We start from the raw sequence: 19,205 nt of genomic DNA on the forward strand, positions 1-19,205 counted from the left end.
AACAAAGCATAGAATGTGCACATATGGTGGTATTTTGGATTGTCCATGTATATGAGAGACACTTTTTCCTTAGAATGTCTTTCTAAAACTGAAGCAACACCAGCAGGATTAAGCAATAGGAGGAACATTACTCAAATATGAGTGAGTAGCAGGAATATTTTAACTGCTATGTTTTTCAGGATTTGCTTTCAACACATTATCTTGGAAAATGGAAAAACAACATACGTTTAAGTGTAGGAAACCCCAGTCTGTGCATGACAGCTGCATTCATCTCTAAAGTGCATGCCTCCATGCAAGCATGCACAAAAATCTGGCAATGGACTTAATTTTGTTTCCCTTTATGCTGTTGACAAGGCAAGCAATCAGTTGGCTAATATTTTCTGATTTGCAAGTAAAGAAATAAGAGAACATTAAATCATACAAAAGCCTTTTGATTTCCCTCTGATTCACTGCAGTTCAGAACACACTGAATTGTGTTCTACACTGCCGTTTGCTGGCCAAACAGAGACAGGCAGATCTTCCAGTGAAAACAGATGCATGGCAAACCCATGCATTTCAGCAAGAGGGATTTTTCCATTATCTGAGAAAATATCTCCATGTTATTGCTTTTTTCATGTCAGACTATTCGCTGAAATAAAAATTATTAATTAAATATGAAAAACCTCCATCCTTTCCTACCTTTAACTGATACAATTTTAAACTGATCAAATAATAGCAGATATTTTTCCTGCATGATTATTCTACAGCAACAGTACTGTACTTTTTTCACCATTTGAACACAAGAATTTAAAAAGGACTGAATACTTTCTGTTAAGAAAAAAGACTTTCTCATACTGGTTTTTGTTTATGAAACAAATAATGTGCCCAGTCTGGTTTAAAGTGTGGCAACAGAGCTGAACTGGCACAACTCCAGAGTTGAAAAGCTCTGACAGAGCAAGACTGAACCTGTTGGAGCTGGGAGAGAATTGACATCTCCTGAATTTGGTCTGCCAGGGGAGGAATTGTCATATGGTACCACAACCTTAGAATATGAAAAGAACCCTTGCCTTGAGTCAGTTTGAGAAATAACTTGTGTCAGTTGTTAAATGATAGCAATGGAACTTCTCAACATTTAATGAAATAAACACAAAAAACTATCCAGTGTGTGTGAACCATGATGCAAATGCTGTAATGGTGTTGCTACAACACGAACTGCAGCTTGATACAGGGTATCAAGGTTAAGTTTCTACCTAGGGAAGATCCAGCAATCCAAGGCTCTTGTCTGAAACAATCACAGCAGGATCTCCAAATCTCACAGACACACGTAAACCTCACAGTAGCTTTCCAGGCATAAAATACAATTATTATCCCTTTTTTAAAACATGAGGCACTGAGACCCAGATAATACAAGGAATATAGTCCTGAGGACATGGGAACTGCTAAACCATAAGCTGATTCCTAGGAAAGGGAAGTCTCCTTTCTGTTGCCTGTTTTACTTTACTATTTAAAAAAGGTAATGTTAATTTTAGCATTATTAACTAGCTTTGACTATTGGCTCTTTTTTTCTCTCCTGGAATGTTCAGCTTAAAATCTCTTTCTCAGCCAAGAAAACAGAGAGGAGCTTTCAGTCTACACTACAAATGCCTTTATTGCTGCCCACATAAAACAAAAAAAATCTGACCTTCTTTCAGGATCAACCATCCATTCTCCTTCCCACTCCCAGCCCTTTGGGGGTAGAAAGTACTCTTTTTTCAGTTTGATTTTTCCTGTGACATCAGAAAACTTGTGGCGACCAACAAGTCCTGAGGTACCCCACTTTCCAAAAAGGAAAGCCTGATTTTCATACTGTGTGGAAAGAAAAGCAAAAATCACATTATTATTTAGGAATAATAAACAGATAATTATGTCAATTTTACAAATGAACTTTCTACTATACATTTCTTTTCTCTGAAATTAACTACCACCTTTCCCCATTACTCTGCAATGTCATAATTAATTTATTTCATTTTCTTCTATGCTGCCTGGTAAACAACAAATCTAGTCCTAAACTAATCTTCTCATTTTAATACCTTTCTACAACTACTCTTAAACTTCCTCAAAATTAAAGCTCTGTTAAATAAAATTTTCTTACATTATTCAAACAAGTTCTTTCTGTTCCTTAAGTCCATGATTCTGTCATTCTTTTCTGTCTCAAATCTCCTCCTAGTCAGGTTCTTTTATTTCATAACATGGAAAACTGAATTAAAGTCTTATCATTGTAGCTACCAGGGGCATGATTCTGATGTCAGCCCAGTTTATATAGTCTACTTCCCTTCCTGAAATTATTTGTAATTCATGATAGTCTTGAGTTTTCTGCTCTTATTCCTGTACAATTGCTGGATTGCTGTATGAAGAGCAAAAAATGAGATATTCAATAGCCTTTTAAACTCTAAACTTAAATAATGTCTTTGAAAACCCATTGATATTGGATTATATGCAGCATTAGCTGATGTAGCATATAAATGACACCTGTCACTTACCATTACCATTCAAAATCTCTGTTATATCCTGTGGGACTATTTCAAGCATTTTTATTCTGAATTTGTTAACTCTTGAGACGTTATTTTGTCAGCAAAATCTACCGGTTTTGACCAGTTTTCCTGTAGCAGTAAATTTTCCACTGCTACAAAAGAACCATTATTAAGCAAAACCACTTGTAGTGAAGTCTAATTTGTAGAAGTCAAGAAGCAATTAAAAGAAATGGGTTATTCACAGGCCAGAACATAATGGTCCAGATCCCAATCTTAATTACACTGATTAAAATCTAAAATAAATGTCTTTGAAATCACTGGAGTTAACCAGATTTGTACCTGATTAACCAGTTCAGAATCTGGTCTGCTGAACTTCATCTGGTAGGCACAATGGACTTGATCATTAATTGCCTCGAATGGGGTCTACTTGTTTCATTATAATAAATACTACTCTACCTTTCTGCTCAGCATGCAAAGAAATTCAAAAGAGCTCCAACTGCATTGAATTCCTAACGGTCACATCTAAGTTTTAAGTAAGAAATCAATGACGAACGTACCATTTCTGCAAAAACACTGAATGTTCCCTCTGCAAAGTTATTAAACTTCTTTTCAACTGCACTGAGCCCAAGCCAAAGGTTAATTCGTAACTCTCCAGGCATTTTGACATCTTTTGTCTTGTCCTGTGGGTACTGGCACACAAACAAAAATGTTATTCTTTGTTATGTTATGCAGGTATTGTAGATATCAGTAAAATATATAAAATAACATAGAAATATGAGTAATAATACATGATATATTTATCTCTTCCTGTACTGCTTTTTCTCAAAAGACAGTAATAAACAGTCCAGGAAGGAAACATTCCTTAAATAATACCTGCCTCGGGCATGTAACAACCAAACACAGTAACAGCAGTATCATCCCCATTCCTCTATATTCTCTCCCAAGTTTCATTCAACAGTGAGTTTTTAAGTTTGACAATAACTTCAATGTTGATGTTGGAGTTTCTTTCCAGGAGACTCTGGAAATGCAGAGGTGAGTTGGGATGGTTCACTAAATGCAGAAACAATGCAGGATAAGGGGGATTGCATAAAACCATGAAGGTACAGGCTTGTCTGCATTGAATATAACTACTTCTACATTGACAAACTCTGTAAATGCTATTGTTTTACAGTCAGATTGCTGTTTTGTCTGATTAAGTTTATTTCAGTTGAAGATAATATAAACTTAAATAGAGAAAGGCATTCCTATTCAAGAGTAAGACTCAATTCAGAGAGGCATAACTTCTTGTTGTAGACATGCTCTGTATTATTTGCAGAAAACCATTCAAAACTTCAAATTGGTTTTTGGAACTTCTCTGACTTACACTTATTATTCCCTCTGAAAGTCTTGATTCATGTCCAACCTGAAAACACCAACTCCAATAACATTTTAAAAGTCCAATCACAAGTTTGAGCTCTTTTAGAAAAGCCTCAGAGACAGAGGGCAATCTGTTTCTAACTGGCTTATGATGAGTTTACAATTTCTGTGATATTTTGAAGAAGCTATATGCAACTGGCTTTTAGTTTGTCCTGAGTTTTGACACCTTACTGTTCATAGTTTGTTTGCATGTTTCATGCTCATGTCAGAAAGCATCTCAGTTGAGGGAGTTAATTTTTTCTTAAGAAGAAAGAAAAAGTACCTTTAAAAAGATTGTTTGGGTCTTTCCACAATATTTCCCAGATGATTCGGGGCTCGTAGTAGAATACAGCACTTGGTGTGCAGGAACACGAGCATAGGCCAGTCTCTTCTCAGCTCGGATCATCCAGATGATTACATCAGGCATACTGTTTTGTGGCTGCAGATTATTTGTGGGGAAAGGAAAGTTAAGAAGAGTAATTAATAGAACATTAAACTAATCTAGTGCTTTGAAAACAGAAACATAAATTAGTATTTATGTCAAAGGATTATCACTAAGAATCAACTTATTATAAATAGAGGAAACTGTTTTACTTTTCAAGAAAAGCAATACATAATTCCAAAAGAATCATAAAAAAATACCATTGAGATTTTTAGAAGGCAAGTAAGTCCTATTAAAAATTTTTTTTCCAAATTTTTCTAGAGACATTTTGGATCTCAACCCCCTTATGGCATCTACAGCAACTGATCCCAAATGCTAATGGACTGGGTTGACCCACTACATATTTAAGTGTTTGTGATGCTTCCATACTAAGGGTATGTCATAATAAGACTTTTAGCAGAAGACAGAACCTACCTATCATTTTTTGCAGCTTTGTGCACACCTTTTATGCTAGCTGCAAGTCTGCTCTTTTTTTTTAATCAGTAGATTTTCAGAGCAGAAGCAACAAATCAAAAATTTCTACAATGTTATAAAAATCAATTATGAGATTGCAGAGATGAAAACAGGAAATGTTGCTGAAAATTTAAAAAACACAGAAACAAACAGATTTAAGTCTGTTAGAAGTTGATTACCATGGCTAACAAGCTGTGCAAATACAATATACACCCTGCAGTCCCTGAACCAGAATTGTGACTTGCAATTCTGGAAGAAAGGACAAAATACAATCACTTTTAACAGAATAGTGTATTCCATAAATCACAGAGTGGTCATTACCCAACACACATTCTCATTTAGACAGGTAACACACAAGAGTGTTATGTTTAAGTAAATCTTAACTACAGAAGGGAACACATTTACTTTCACAACATCTAAAACTGCTTTTCTAAGGAGAGTGGATATTGCCTGATCAGCAGTGAACTTTACACACATTTGTGTTAGACAGGTATTGTCAAAGTAACTGAATCACCAGTATTATGTAGTACTGACCTCTTCACTCAGTTGCAGTAATTTATCCAACCAATCCTCAATTTCTGTCAGAGTGGCTTTCACATCAGTAGCTTCATTTCTCATCCTTGCTGCTGCTTCTCCAATCTGTTTGAGAGACTTGAGGCGCAGTTTTTCTATCTGAGTGTCAAGGACTGTAATATTAGATTTGCCTTCTATGAGGGGAAATGGTTTACTGAAAAGAGAGTATTATTTATGGTTAATAATCTAAGTGGATTTCATTTTGCCACATGCTAAACACAGACACACAAACAGTGGCAAGAGATTAAGGGCCACTTTCTCCTGTTATTAAAAACCACTGGAATAGTGCTATAGCATTTGTTTCTGCAGAGATTTCCACCTGACAAAATGTTTACAGTAAGCAAGGGAAATGCTGCACTTAAATATACAAGCACCAGCGTTGATGTGTATGCTTTAATGTAATTGCTGCTAAGCAAACTAAGCAAAATCCACTTTCCTATATATTTACATTAAAAAAATTATTGTCTCAGAATGTATATATCAAAATTAAATCAGTGCATTCAGACCAAGATTAGGTTCTTTTCCTTCAATGGAAATTGTAAATTCACAGAAACTCAATATACAAATATGGATTGTGTCTATGACTACACTTATCTAACCCTTCAGCGTGAAAACATCAAAGAACTCCAAAAGAAATCCATGACATAGAACTTCTGAGTCACCAGAGGGCAGAGTAGCAGAGTAACCATGCAATGGAACCGAGAAATCACAGAACCATAGAATACCCTGAACCGCAAGGGACCCGCAAGGGTCACTGAGTCCTGGCTCTGCACAGGATTACCCAAAAATCACACCATGTGTCTGAGGAGAAATGAGGTTTCTTAAGTTGGAGAAGGTCTGAGGAAAAGGCAGCTTTTCAAAGACCAATGACTGTATCCCTTTAACAGAGTTCATTAGGAGGTCTTTAATATGGTACCTTTTTATAAAGGGTAAAAATTTCCAAAGACACTGCCTAGTCTGAGAAGACTGACTCTTCTTTGATCTACTTTTAATGATATGCTGTGCACTTCTAAGGGGTTTGATTCTGTAAACTCTTGATACTGGCTATTGTGCTTTCCACTAGTTAGTTCTACTAATCTGAATGCAATTGCTGTCTGCCCTGGGTGCAAGTACTTGGATATAAATCAAATGTACCACAAGAGAACGTCAAGAAAGTAACCTCATTTTAGGTTTAAATATTGCTGAAAAAACCCCATTGTATCCCATGAACAACAGGAAGCTCATTTGGTGGATATCTTTAGGTGCTATTGATCCATAATTGCTGAGTGATATTTTATAAAATAAGGGACTGAATTAATAACACTGCAGATATGTGACAGGATGATGAGCTGACCTGAAATTCCCACACTCACTCGATGGCTCCATGTGACAAGAGTTTGCCCTTCACATTTGGCTTTCCCAGAGTATGTCATTTCTCCCTGCTTTCTTCCAGATCACAGCAGGTATTCCTTGAAGTTACTAGTTTATATTTTGGCATACCATATCTATCAATCATATAGTTCTTTGCTAACATATACTGATCTCCACTGTTTGCTTTTTCCCTTTTTTCACTTTTATATTGGATCTACAACTTAATGAATTTGTTCTTTCATTTCATTTTCTCCGTTATTTGCTCTTGTGAGTAAATAACTGTTCTGTCATTTTTACTTTCTTTTTCCTGGGCTGTTTCATTACTCACTTGTTTACTCTCCCCATCTCAGTATCTCGTTCTGGCAATGTGTCTTTCTCATCCAATTCCTCCCTCTCTATTTAGAAGATATTCTCTTCCAAAACCCTAAATGCTGACTCCTATTGCCTTCTCTGAACACTCACATATGTACAGACATGTTGAGTAAAGACTTATTCAAAATTGAAATCTTTATGGCCTTTAGTGTCCCATAACTATAGATTTTTTCATTTGGGGCTTACCAGTAAATCACAGAATTTCTTCCCTCTTCAGTTTCAAAAATAACATTGAAACATGGGTAAACCAAAGGTACATGAGGAATTCTAAAGGCAAGATGGTAGACAGCAGAGAGCCCTAACCTCCCATTTTCAGAACAGTCCTGCCTTAGATTCTTCCCAAGAGATACTGTTCTATCACTGTCAGTAATAAAACTATCCTGAGATAAAGGAGAATTGCAAAACTACATGGATTACTTCACTGGCAACATCCATGATGCTTTACTGCTTTCAGAGACTTCTGGAATTCCAGTTCCTAGGTCAGTTCATAGGGATAATCGGTTTTATAGTCCTTAGAATTTGTTTTCTGACTTAGTAAAGGTGATAGCAAAGATTCTGAACACGCCTAGAATGATAACACAAGAGATAAAAAAGATGTTTTTACCTTATATCTTCTGTAAGTTCATCAATTAGCTTCAACCTCATCTCAGCTAATCGGTTTTCAGAAATTTTAGCCTGCATTCCTGATTTTAAGGTGGCTAAGTTGGATTGCTGAGGAATTTAAAAGAAAAGGATTTGCACTTAGAAACTTCCACTGTGGTTTATGGTCAATAGGAGTTTCAAGACTGTAATCTTATTTATTTGTCAGTGTAAAGCCCAAATCAAAAAAAAGACTCAGATGTTCAAACTTGATTAATATTTAACAGGACTATTCTGATGTTCCTCCTAACTGTATTTAACAATACATGACATTGCACCTAGCTTATAAAACAAGTAACAGTTTCACAGACTTAACATGCCCCTAACCCACACCAAGGACTCTTCCTTCCTGTAGGAATTCCCTACAGATTCAATTAGGAGTGTATCAAGCATTGCTGAAATACAGACATTTGATTAACAGTGCAATTTGTTACACTGAGCTATATTTAATTTTGAATAAGAAAAAGGAAGGAAAGCATCAGAAAACTGTACCATGATTTGCTGAAAATGGTTTGATTACAACTCTAAATGAAAAAGAAGTAAAAATGAAAAGTATATCAGCAAAACAAAGATTTTAAGTATCTTACCAGTCTTTCAGCCATGTGTAGGATTACATTCACAGGGTCTAATCTGTGGCTTATGTCCTCCCAAAAGGAAGTCAGTGTTACAACTGGCTTTGTGTTTGCCCATGGCAAGTAGTAATAATAATTACCTGGAGTGAAACATTTGTATGTTAGATGTAGAATTCATGGCAGGAATATATTCGATACACTGCTGCTGTATTTACTTCATTTATGTACTACAAATCATTACGAACTTACAAGCTAGTCCAAATTCATCAAAGGATTTGCTTTATTTTCAAGCCACTGCAGCATCTCTTGAACAGCAAATTTTTATTCTAAATTGTTTCAAAATCCAACACATTTTTAAAAAATAAATTAGCTGTTGATATGTTCATTATTCTTTCCCATAACTTACTGGTGTAGATGGCACATTAATAAAATTATTTTCCAGAGTAAGTCTGATTACTTCATTTAACATAAATGGAAGAAAGAACTACTTTTAGCAGTTAATAAAAAAAATACAGTCAAAATATATTTTCCTGTGATCTAGCTAAGCTGTTTTTTCCCCCACTGCAAGATGCATGGTTTAAAAACAAGCTATTTTATTCTGAATCAGAATATTCAAAGGGTGCTTTTCCCTATTTAATCCCTGGATACCACTAAAATAATGTGACTTTTTAACTTGCAAATTTTCCTGTGCACATCTAGGACATGGTCAAAAGATTTCACTGAATTCTGTCAAAATTTCAGTAATAACCCCAGTAGTTTTTGCAGCATGTATTCCATAAATGCAACTTCCTCTCAAAAGCTGTGAAAAGCCACACCCTCTATCACTTTTTCAGTAAGTGTTCAGTGCAGTCAGGACTGACATTCCAAAGCTATAAAATAGCACCTTGAAAACAGACTTTTAGATTATTTCACCCCCATCCTGGCAGCATCCTTACCATCAAAAACAGCACTACTGTACTGAGTTGTTGATGCCAAAGGTTTACAGGTGGTATCGAACTTGTTGCCGTAGTTCCCAATGCTGACTTCAAACTGGATGGGCTCCCCAGTGTCCTGCAGCATGGTGGCAGAATGGAACACAGCAGCCAAGCAGAACTTCCGTCTGCGCTGGTACTTCTGCAACAACAACCTTTTCAGTTGTATTTCAAATCTTGTAAAACAGGATCCAAAATTATAGAAGAGCAATAATTTCTTAATGGAAATAATAACTTTAATATTTTTACTACTTTCTGAGAAGCAACCAAAGCACATAACAGGTACAACAAATTATTGTATTTGATATTATAAAATGTTTCAAATTAACAGTTCTTGTCATGAGTATATGACATTTTTGTAGCCATAACTCCTCAGTCACCAATAACCTCCAGCGACCACCTCTCTTAATTCAGAGATTCAACTCTAGTCTCAGTTTTAGTGAGTTAGACCATTCCTCATAAACAGCCAGCCAAGGCACCTCTCCATTACCAACAGTGACAATAAACAAGGATTTACCTCAACAACCAGTAAGTCATCATTAGGAATCGTCTCTAACTTTTTATGAACAGGCTTGCTTTCTAGTATTGTAGACAGTTCAACCAGAATTCTCCCTCTATAAGCAACTCCTTCTCCCTGCAACATAAAAGCACATCAGATCCAATTTTGTCCTAGAGCAGCATATTCTTTTCTTTAGCTGTACATGATTCTGGCCTCACTGAAGTGTTCTCAAAACTCCTCCAGAGGCATGAATGTACATATCTGAACAACTGAAATAAAGCATTTGGCTTTAATTACTGCTAGAAGTGAAAAACATTTTTACATAAGCAAGGAAACAGAAAATACAAATACATGCAAAAATGAAGCTAGTGAAAATCATCAAAAACATTGCTGCTCCATCAAAAACACCTTTAAAATGAAAACAGATAGGAAGGCTAAGTACTATTATACTTTATTATTAATCCTATATAAAAAGTACTATTCATAAAGAAACACCAAAAGGAATGCAATGTGAAACAAAAAGTAAAAAAAAATTAAAATTAATTCATTAATTGATTAAAAACAATTGCATCTAATTCTTTTATTAAAAACAATTAATAAGGAAACTGACCTTTCCAAAGTTTAATTCATCATATGGGTCTGGGAATCCAGTGTATTCTCTTGGACTTCCATAAAAGTTTAGGTAACAAGGCCCAAATGTGGGTAAAAAGCCAACTTCAGTTTCTCCAGTGTTTGCTAACAGAAAACAGTACCATTATGTCTTTGTTAATTACCATACTGAGCCAGAAGAAAAACTAACATTACTATCAAATCCAGCAGAAAGAATGTTAGATATTAGTTAGGTATTAGCATTAGTAATGTAAGAACACTTTATTCTCTGGATATACCACATGAATTTAACGTCATTACATCAACAACTGGACTTGTTCCTCACTCCCTTCTTCATTGTACAACACTTACACTAAATACCACTTCATGCAGTAACCCCCTCCCAGAATAAAGAGAACTTATATCCCACTCCAAATCTATGTGAAAGGGTAATATACTCCTATGCTAACAGAAAATACGTTTTCTAGCATTAAATGAAACGGAATAAAACAATATTTGCAACCATTTAAACACACAGGCCAAGGATCAATCTAGTCACAAAAAATATGTACACCATAGCAGAAAACCCCCTATTGTCAACAGAGCTAATCCTTCTGTTCTAATTTTTAATAGAATTTATTTGTGCTTATCCTTCAGTGTAAACCAGACTACTGCAAACTTTAATCATAATGCTACAGTGCATTGTTTCTCACCAACTCCCTTTTCAGTGGGCTAAAAATTCATGCAAGACTGAAAGTCTGCAAACTCAGTTGATTCTCAATCAGTTCCAATGACAATAAACTGACTAAATGAATAAGTGACTAAATTCAATAAAATCATCTCATGACTAACAACTTAAAATTTCCTAGTGTTTTAATGTAGATAAAAATATGTATTAATAAGTATTTAGAAATTTTTGCCTGCATATTAAAAAAAAAAGGAAGCAACAGGTTCTTAACCTTGCAATTGATATCACTTGGAGTGATCTGCAGCACAAAGAAGGATACATTTATTTATCACAGGAAAAGAAGGCAGTGATAAGAAAGTGACAGTGAAGGGTTATGTCTTGTATGACTATGTCACTACTGAGTATGACAAATAGATGTCTTGATGTAATTTCCTGTCAATACAAAGTCACATAAAATCTGCACAAAATAAAATAAAGATTTTTCAGTTCTCTATTTTGCATTTGGATACTTTCACATCCTCATATTTGAATCAGAAACAAATCAAGATCTGAATGAAAAAGAATCATTGGAATGATATCCAATATTTTAAACATTCTGACACTGAACTGCTCATATCAGATCTCAGTATGGCTAGATTTAAGGTACAGATATATGTTGAATTAATATATTCACTACTTACTGATGGTAACAAACTAAACAGAATATAAATTTTAAAACAAATAAAAAAAATACCTCTCCCAAACCTGGAATCAAAAGATTTTTTTCCTACTTTTTAAGTTTAAAATTCAATTGTTTACTTTTAGAAGATTAATCATCACCTATTACAGAAAGTGACTCTGAGAAATTATTTCAGTCTTTAATCTAGTAGTACCTTATTAAGACACTATGATAGTAAATGAAGTATTGTGCAGATGAATGTATATTACCTTTCAACTGCACTCCACTTGTATTTATTTCTCACTATATAAATATTTATCACAAAGTCTTTAAAAACTGGATGTCAACACAGACAGTTAGGGAAAAAGCCATCTCTCCAGGTAGAACAGAATCAGATTTTATTTTTCAGACTTTATTTATATAGCTTGCTAAGCATAAGCAAAACAGCTACTAATTATTTTAGGCAGTTACTTACTTCAGCAGGACTCTGCAGCTGCAAATATAGCTGTGATCTCATAGCTGAGTTAAAAATTGCAAGCCATTGTTAGACTAAGCTCTTATAATTGAAGCAACTACACGCTCATCTCTAACACACAGCTTGAAGCACCAGCCAAACAGAAATATTTTCAAACCAACTCCAGTGCCAAAACTGTTTTATAAAGGTAGTTCTGTTTTATACTTATTAATCATAATGGTGAAGTATTTTCAAAAAGTAATTATTAACAAATATTTTTAAGATGATGGACAATCTTCAGCAATATTCCTCAGTTTGGGCAGTGGAAAGAAAAATCAGTAACAGATGAAGATATAAACCTTCATATGATGAAGCCCCTGTTCCCGAAGATGAAAATTCTATATTATGAAAAGAGAAGTAGTTATGTGACAAGTGACAATAGCATTTTAAAAACACACATATCACAAAGCAACCTCCTTCTAAAATAAAGTTGAAGGCCTGGAAGAAAATAAAGTTCATGTGGGTTAGAATTTTGCTTCCTGATTAATGTATTAAACTACTACTCTTCCTGAACAAATTCCAAACAAAAAATAAGCATGTAGCTGACCAAATATATTGTTTTGATGCTTCTGTTTCAGCTTTGTACAGCTCTCCTCCACACAAAATACAAATTCATTTTTAGAACTATTTTATAAATCTTAAGAACATTTAAGAAACCCACCACATTTCAGGACCCCTCATGGTTTCTACATTTACTGAGAACTATGGACTGGTTCAGTTTCATAATTCTTTAGAAGCCAGAATAGGCTTCAGGCATGGCACTGAAGAGGAGATAACCAGTGATCTTACATAGAGATGGCTATTCCAATGTCAGTACCTCAGTAGAGAGGGAAACCAAATAAGATTTCCCCAGTTACTAAGTGCCCGGGTTTGAACTATCAGTGTGCTGTGGCTCAGCTGCAGTTCAAGTTACAGACTTACATAGGGAGTAAAACTGATCTCTCCAGGGCTGAATTTTCCCCTGCAGCCCAACCCATTGCCTTTTCTTTTGCTTCTGGTTGTGCACGGGTTATATGAAAAGAGTGTTTGCATGAAGACTTCCTTCAACAGCAGTCCTTGTAAGAGGACTACGTTATAATCTTGAAGTTATGTGATTGAAAATACAGTTCCATTCAATTCTTGCCTCAAGTCACCAAAGGACTGAAGCCACTAATTTTGTTTTTAAACACCTGATATAGCCACCAACTTAAGGACAAATTTGTCTGTTTCAGAAAAGTATGTATGATTCAGATTTTATAAACACAACAACAAATAATAAGTTAGATTTTTATTGTGGATATAGTGGAAATGTTTTTGAGTCAGTGTCCTTCAAACTAGTGTAGATAGTCAAATAAATATATTTAGCCTTTTTAGCCTTGAGCTTCACAATCCTCTATGGACAACTAATATGCTAAACTATGTTCATTAAAAAGATAAACCTTTTTCATGGCAAGTTAATACATAATGTAATTATTGAAATTTTAATACTTTGAAAAGACACAGAGCATGTTTTCTAGGAGCATTGTTTTGAAAACTACAGAAACAGATAATCTTGTTGCCACAGAATTGAGGAATGACAGGAAAAATACACTTTCTTAGGACACTGATCTTCGCTATTCTCTGTAACACAAGAGAAGACAGTAAGTTACATACTGTTCAATCAATTACCTCCAACCTCTCCTCCAGATGAGGCAATTTTTGAGAGGTTTAAATATGTTGTTCCCACTACATCATTTTTTGTAAGACGATCCCTACAAAAAGAAAAAAAACACAGACTTTATTTAAATATAACGCTGGTCATCACACAGATAAACAAGCTACTGGTACACACCTTTTGTATAGCCTGGAATGCTTTAATATGACTAAGATGGTAATGACTGACTACAAAAGTGGGCTGTGCCATGAAGAAATCACCTGACTTTTACACTGTCACTTAGAAAGTGACAGTGCTCAGTCCTCACTGCACAAAATTAACAATATTCTCATTAATCAGGTCTTTTGTAAAGAAACCATAAAGATACTTAAACACTCATTTAGATACTCTCATAGACTGTAAAATACCTGATAACAATAGAACCAGACTTTTCTTCACCTAATATAATTATGCTTATTTAGTGTTTTGATTAAAAGTCATAACTCACCAGTCAATGACTGAAATTTTTATTTTCTCACACATTGAAGGAAACTGAAAAAAAGCAATTAAAGTAAAATAACTCATTATTTATTGCACCTCTGTAATGTTAGTGCCCTGAGTTCCAAAAGGGTGGATGCTTTCTATAGAAACAAGGGTTTAAAAACTGACCTTGATTTGGAGAGAAATAATTTGATTCCACTCTGGATTGGCATTTTTCTCAATTATATTTGTGCAAACCTGCCAAAAATAAAATCACAGCACATCAAAGATAAAACAGACAAAACAGCATATACTAGCTATGGCTTAGGGTACATCAGAATCTGTTTGGAAAAAATAGGTAGTAGTTAATGATGAATGATGAGTGGTTTATGCTTCAGTGAGCCATCAGCTTTCCATTGATAACAACTGCTAAAGTGATCTGCATATGCAACATCACTGAGTATTAGAGGCAAAGGAAAATTTGGAAACAGTGTTTAAACTTAAGATTGGGGTTGTCCTACTCTTTATTTTCACTTGCTACAATTAAATGAAATTTTTAAAGCTTGTTATTTTCACAAGTCACAGTTGAATGTGCTTTCAAATTAGTACTGAAGTCTTATCACAGCAAAGAAACAGAGGAAGGAATTACTTAATCCAACTTCCCTTATGCAGATTTCAGAGTGGATGGAGAATATGGGAGAGGCTATATTATTTGCTAGACGTATCTTTTAAAGAGCCTCTGCATTCCTGGGTGTGGCACCCTGATTATATAAACATATTAAAGGAATGACCAAAAATACTGGCTACCAATGAATGTAAGTTGTGCAGTTGTGCTCCAGATCAAATCTGGCATTCTAAGGAACACATTAGTAATAAAATGCAGAAATGCTGTTAACCTGTGCAGAAAGATCTGTATCATGAGTTACAGAAAGCCACCAGGAACAGCCAGCGGCCAAGGAATCTGGCGTGCAGGGGTTATAGCATTTAGTCACATTTTGCTTTTATTAGTCATCAGCTCTACAACCTTTCTACTGTACCTCGCAGTTTGTCCTCACTTTAAACAGTGAGCTTTGTTTTTTATTGTTTTTATTTCCATAATTTCAGTAAACTTAAAAATTCATATTACGATATGAAATCTGTTCTCAAGACTATAATTGAGAACAATTCAGATATTTAAAGATTCAGATATTTACTAAATTACCTTTTTTCCAGCAAAAGAGACTTCTACAAATGGATCAACCAGGTTTTTCTTGTCTGCTTCTCCTCCAAATATCTCCTTGACAGTCTGTGCAAAAGCATCATCCACTGGAGAGAAGTGTCAAAGATTAAATTAAGGTGGTTGGTTGTTGTTACTGATGATGATGAGCATCATTATCAGCCTAAATAATAAGTTGCCTATTCCAATCCCACCCAAATCAACCACCTTACAGACCTAGGAAGTGTAAAGTCTAAGATGGTAAACCTGATGAAAATTCTGAAGAGTATTGCTGGTAAAAATGGTGAATTTAGCCTTTGGAGCAATCTTAAGAATACAGATTTTTCAAACATCGTAAGAAGTGGTGATGTGCTCCTGAATTTAAAGACATCACTGTATTTCAAAAACATTATGCATGTATCTGTAGACATTGCCATTTATTGTCACAGATACAGGTGAGAAAATAAGCTAATAAAGGATAGAAAGCCACCTATAGTCTATCAGAGAACACATATGGCATATAATGAGAGAAACAGCCTTCATCCCAGCAATACAGGATTGACACAAGTAAAATCTCACTGAAAGAGTTAATACCAAACCTCATACAAGTTTCCCTGTCCTCCAAAGCTGTTTATTTAAGCTTATGGTGTTCAGCTCAGAGCCCACAAGCTGCCTGCTGCTTTCTGAGGCGTGTCAGCTCCTACTTTCTTGTTTGCCATGGCCACTCCAGGGCAGGCTGCTGGCACTGCAGGGAGCCCTGGCCATGCAGCACAGCCCGCAGCAGTCCTGGGGCCCTTCCCCTCGGAACACACCTGCAGTGTGAGCACCTGTGAAGCACAGCGAATGGAATGCTGGGGAGAGGAACTGCAGGAGGCCAGCAGCAGTGTTACTTATCTACTGGGATCTAAATGACATTGGAAAAGAGAGATGCAGGGAACCAACTGTCTAACAACCTGTCCAAAGTGGGCAGGGATCAGGATCCAGTGGCAAGTTGACACATGGACTATATATTTGAGGAGCTGTGCACAGAACATCCACCTTACCCACATATCAACTGTTACTTGCATGTAACCCGTGTGGCTGGAGAGGGCTAGTGAAGAGGACCCCTTCCCACTACCATTCAGCAACAGATAAACATATCTAATCTAATGGGTAACACAGTAAACTAACCATTACAAGAATTAAGTAGACTTACTTATAATTTAAAGAGGACTGGAGCCACCACAGAATTATTGGCTCAATTAAAAATAAAAAAAACTCAAGATGTTTTATGTTCAAGGAACGTTTCTGAACAGCTAACACAAATAAATATTTCTTATAGTAACCAAATACACCAATGGACAAGTTGGGAGAAGCTATGTACTCTGTGGGATGTCCTCAGCTCTGTAGATTTTGAGAAGGAAAGTGACCCATCGAAGTGCAATTCCAGCAGGTAATAACAGATTGCTCTCCACATCATCGCTTTCATTATCTCTCTCCCTTTTCTCCACCTGTGGGAAGATACAGTGGTATACAAGTAAGACAGAGCAATGCAGAGAACTAAGGTGATTAGTTAAACTCGTGCCCACAACATTCTTCAACAGAAGACTGTTGTCAGTTTCATCACAAAGAATGAGACTGTATCAAATTATCAAGCCACAAAAAATTAATTTTAGATAAACTATTTCACTTATACTTTCATGTCTGAAGAACTCAATTGCAGGAGCCCATTATAATCAGATTTTTAAAATTATCATCATCAGATGATTATGATTTTGACACATTTGCAACGTAAATTCATGTAAATTTCATATTCATCTCAAGATAAAGCCTATTACAGCAATTAGAAGGGTTTACAACTGATACATATTTACCAGAACTTACTGTTCCTCATTTAAACCTAAACACACCACAAATAACTAGACATATCCTTGTGATTGCAAGAATCTTCAGGATAGCAGAGAGGAAGAGTTAATATGGAACAAGAAGGAAATCTTCCATAGTTCTGGGGACCATGCTATATTTAACAAGGGAGTACCAGTATGCAAAAATCTCAGGCAGGAAGAACAGCAGAAATTAATCTATAGACAATAATCAAATAAGAAAAATATTACAAGAAAAAAGGGCCTGTTTTTACTGTTACAGAACAGCAGACAGTTAAGGATTGGATTGTTAAAACTACGACTGCTTTCATATGCATCAAATTACTTGTGCCTGGCTTGTAATTACTGATGGGTCTGATTTTCACCTAGAAAACCCTGGAGCTTTCTGGTACTTGGGTGTCTATGGGCTTGTCTACATTATGTGGTAGTGGAGACATTCCTGACTTAGTCCTGGAACTAGTATCAGTATGTTACTCATTCTGATTAGCTCTACTAAGGCGAATTACATATTAGCTTGCATGCAAAAACATCTCTACTTCCAGTATGTGAAGGAGTATCTACAAATGGTAGATCAACACACCAAGAGCTGGTCCAGAGGTTGCTTAACTAGGCAGAATAACAAAACACCCTTTGAGTTAGCCACTTAGTACTGCATGCCATTGAAACCACTTCTAAATCTTGTCTTACTTTTAAATACTGCTCACAAAGCAAATTATACAGTATTAAAAAAATGTTGGGGGGACATAAATAAATATTTGCAGGGTGGAGAGGGGAAGAAAAACATTTAAATGAAACTTACTGGTGGCTCATCTCCAGTTCCCAGGACAAACATGCTGACTTTCATGTAGCCTTTGGGTCCTGAATTTGTATCTTCAGGATCATTCAGCAAAAGCCATTTTCTCATGACTGCATGGCCTGAATAAAACAAAAAACACCACTAGCTCCCAGTAATATCCATTACAAAACTGCAGACATCCTATAAACAGTCAACTATTCCAAAAGAACACTTTATCCTAAATTATCCTAATTATTTAAAAAATTTATTCTGTTCTAGACAAGTCTGCAGAGTGCCATTCAAACAAGAAATCTAGTGTTAAAATGTCAGGGCACACTAATTCAGGGACATAATTATCAATTATTTTTGCATTATTTTCCAAATTTTAGGTCTTTGATACAAAAAAGAGGCTTGTACTTCATCTTGAAATGACTGAAAGAGCTATGTAATGTTGGATTAGTTAAAGTTAATACTTAAAGCAGCAAACTTAAATAACTTTACATTAACTTTCTTCTTTTACTCCAGAAATTCAATGAAATGTTTCAACTTCTAGTTTCAAGATAGGAAAGAAGTTCTGAAGTAAGTGTTACTCACCAGGTTCATCATAAACATAGCCAATGTCAATCTGAAACAAAGAGCAAAGGCATTATCTCTGAAGAAATATCAAAACAGAAAAATGGTTGTCAACTCCCCTCACATTTTTCATGAGTACGACTACCTTGTTCTCTTGTCACAAACAAGAGTTTACATAGTGTATTATTGGGAGGAAAAAGAGAAACTACCTTACATTGAAAAAATGAGGGATTATGAATGGATACAGCAGCCAAGAAAAAAATGCAAGAAAAGATGTATTAGAACTAACATCTGTAGTTACTCCCCTCTTTCCTCAGATCCCCAGCTTTTGCATTTACCAAAGACAGAAGATGGGCTAGCTTACTGCTTCTTGAATTCCCTGTGTTTAGCCATTATTTTATGTGCAGACAGGCTTTTCAGGACACTTTTGTGCTTATTTCCTGCTCAACATCTCATCCTTCAGTTCCAGAAATGAGTTTTACTTTTTAAATGAATAATTTCCTTT

The 19,205-nt window shown here is 35.5% G+C and overlaps 1 protein-coding gene across 5 annotated transcripts in view; it reads right to left on the minus strand.

Annotated features, from left to right (window-relative positions):
* The window catches only part of MYOF (myoferlin), a 63,810-nt gene that overhangs the window by 23,948 nt on the left and 20,657 nt on the right, over window positions 1-19,205 (minus strand). For 4 of the 5 annotated variants that reach the window (XM_071564194.1, XM_071564192.1, XM_071564195.1 and 1 more), the window contains 17 exons: window positions 18,722-18,752; window positions 18,152-18,267; window positions 16,854-16,980; window positions 15,497-15,600; window positions 14,485-14,553; window positions 14,324-14,367; window positions 13,851-13,933; window positions 12,503-12,541; window positions 10,366-10,490; window positions 9,774-9,890; window positions 9,221-9,398; window positions 8,301-8,425; window positions 7,679-7,785; window positions 5,314-5,506; window positions 4,168-4,323; window positions 3,047-3,178; window positions 1,661-1,824 (listed from right to left, as the gene is read on the minus strand). In XM_071564194.1, the coding sequence (XP_071420295.1) occupies window positions 1,661-1,824; window positions 3,047-3,178; window positions 4,168-4,323; window positions 5,314-5,506; window positions 7,679-7,785; window positions 8,301-8,425; window positions 9,221-9,398; window positions 9,774-9,890; window positions 10,366-10,490; window positions 12,503-12,541; window positions 13,851-13,933; window positions 14,324-14,367; window positions 14,485-14,553; window positions 15,497-15,600; window positions 16,854-16,980; window positions 18,152-18,267; window positions 18,722-18,752 (1,910 nt within the window). The remainder of the gene's footprint in view (window positions 1-1,660; window positions 1,825-3,046; window positions 3,179-4,167; window positions 4,324-5,313; window positions 5,507-7,678; window positions 7,786-8,300; window positions 8,426-9,220; window positions 9,399-9,773; window positions 9,891-10,365; window positions 10,491-12,502; window positions 12,542-13,850; window positions 13,934-14,323; window positions 14,368-14,484; window positions 14,554-15,496; window positions 15,601-16,853; window positions 16,981-18,151; window positions 18,268-18,721; window positions 18,753-19,205) is intronic. The other variant, XM_071564193.1, reaches the window with a different exon arrangement.

This window comes from Pithys albifrons, chromosome 9, assembly GCF_047495875.1.
Source record: "Pithys albifrons albifrons isolate INPA30051 chromosome 9, PitAlb_v1, whole genome shotgun sequence".
NCBI classification, from domain to species: Eukaryota; Metazoa; Chordata; class Aves; order Passeriformes; family Thamnophilidae; genus Pithys; species Pithys albifrons.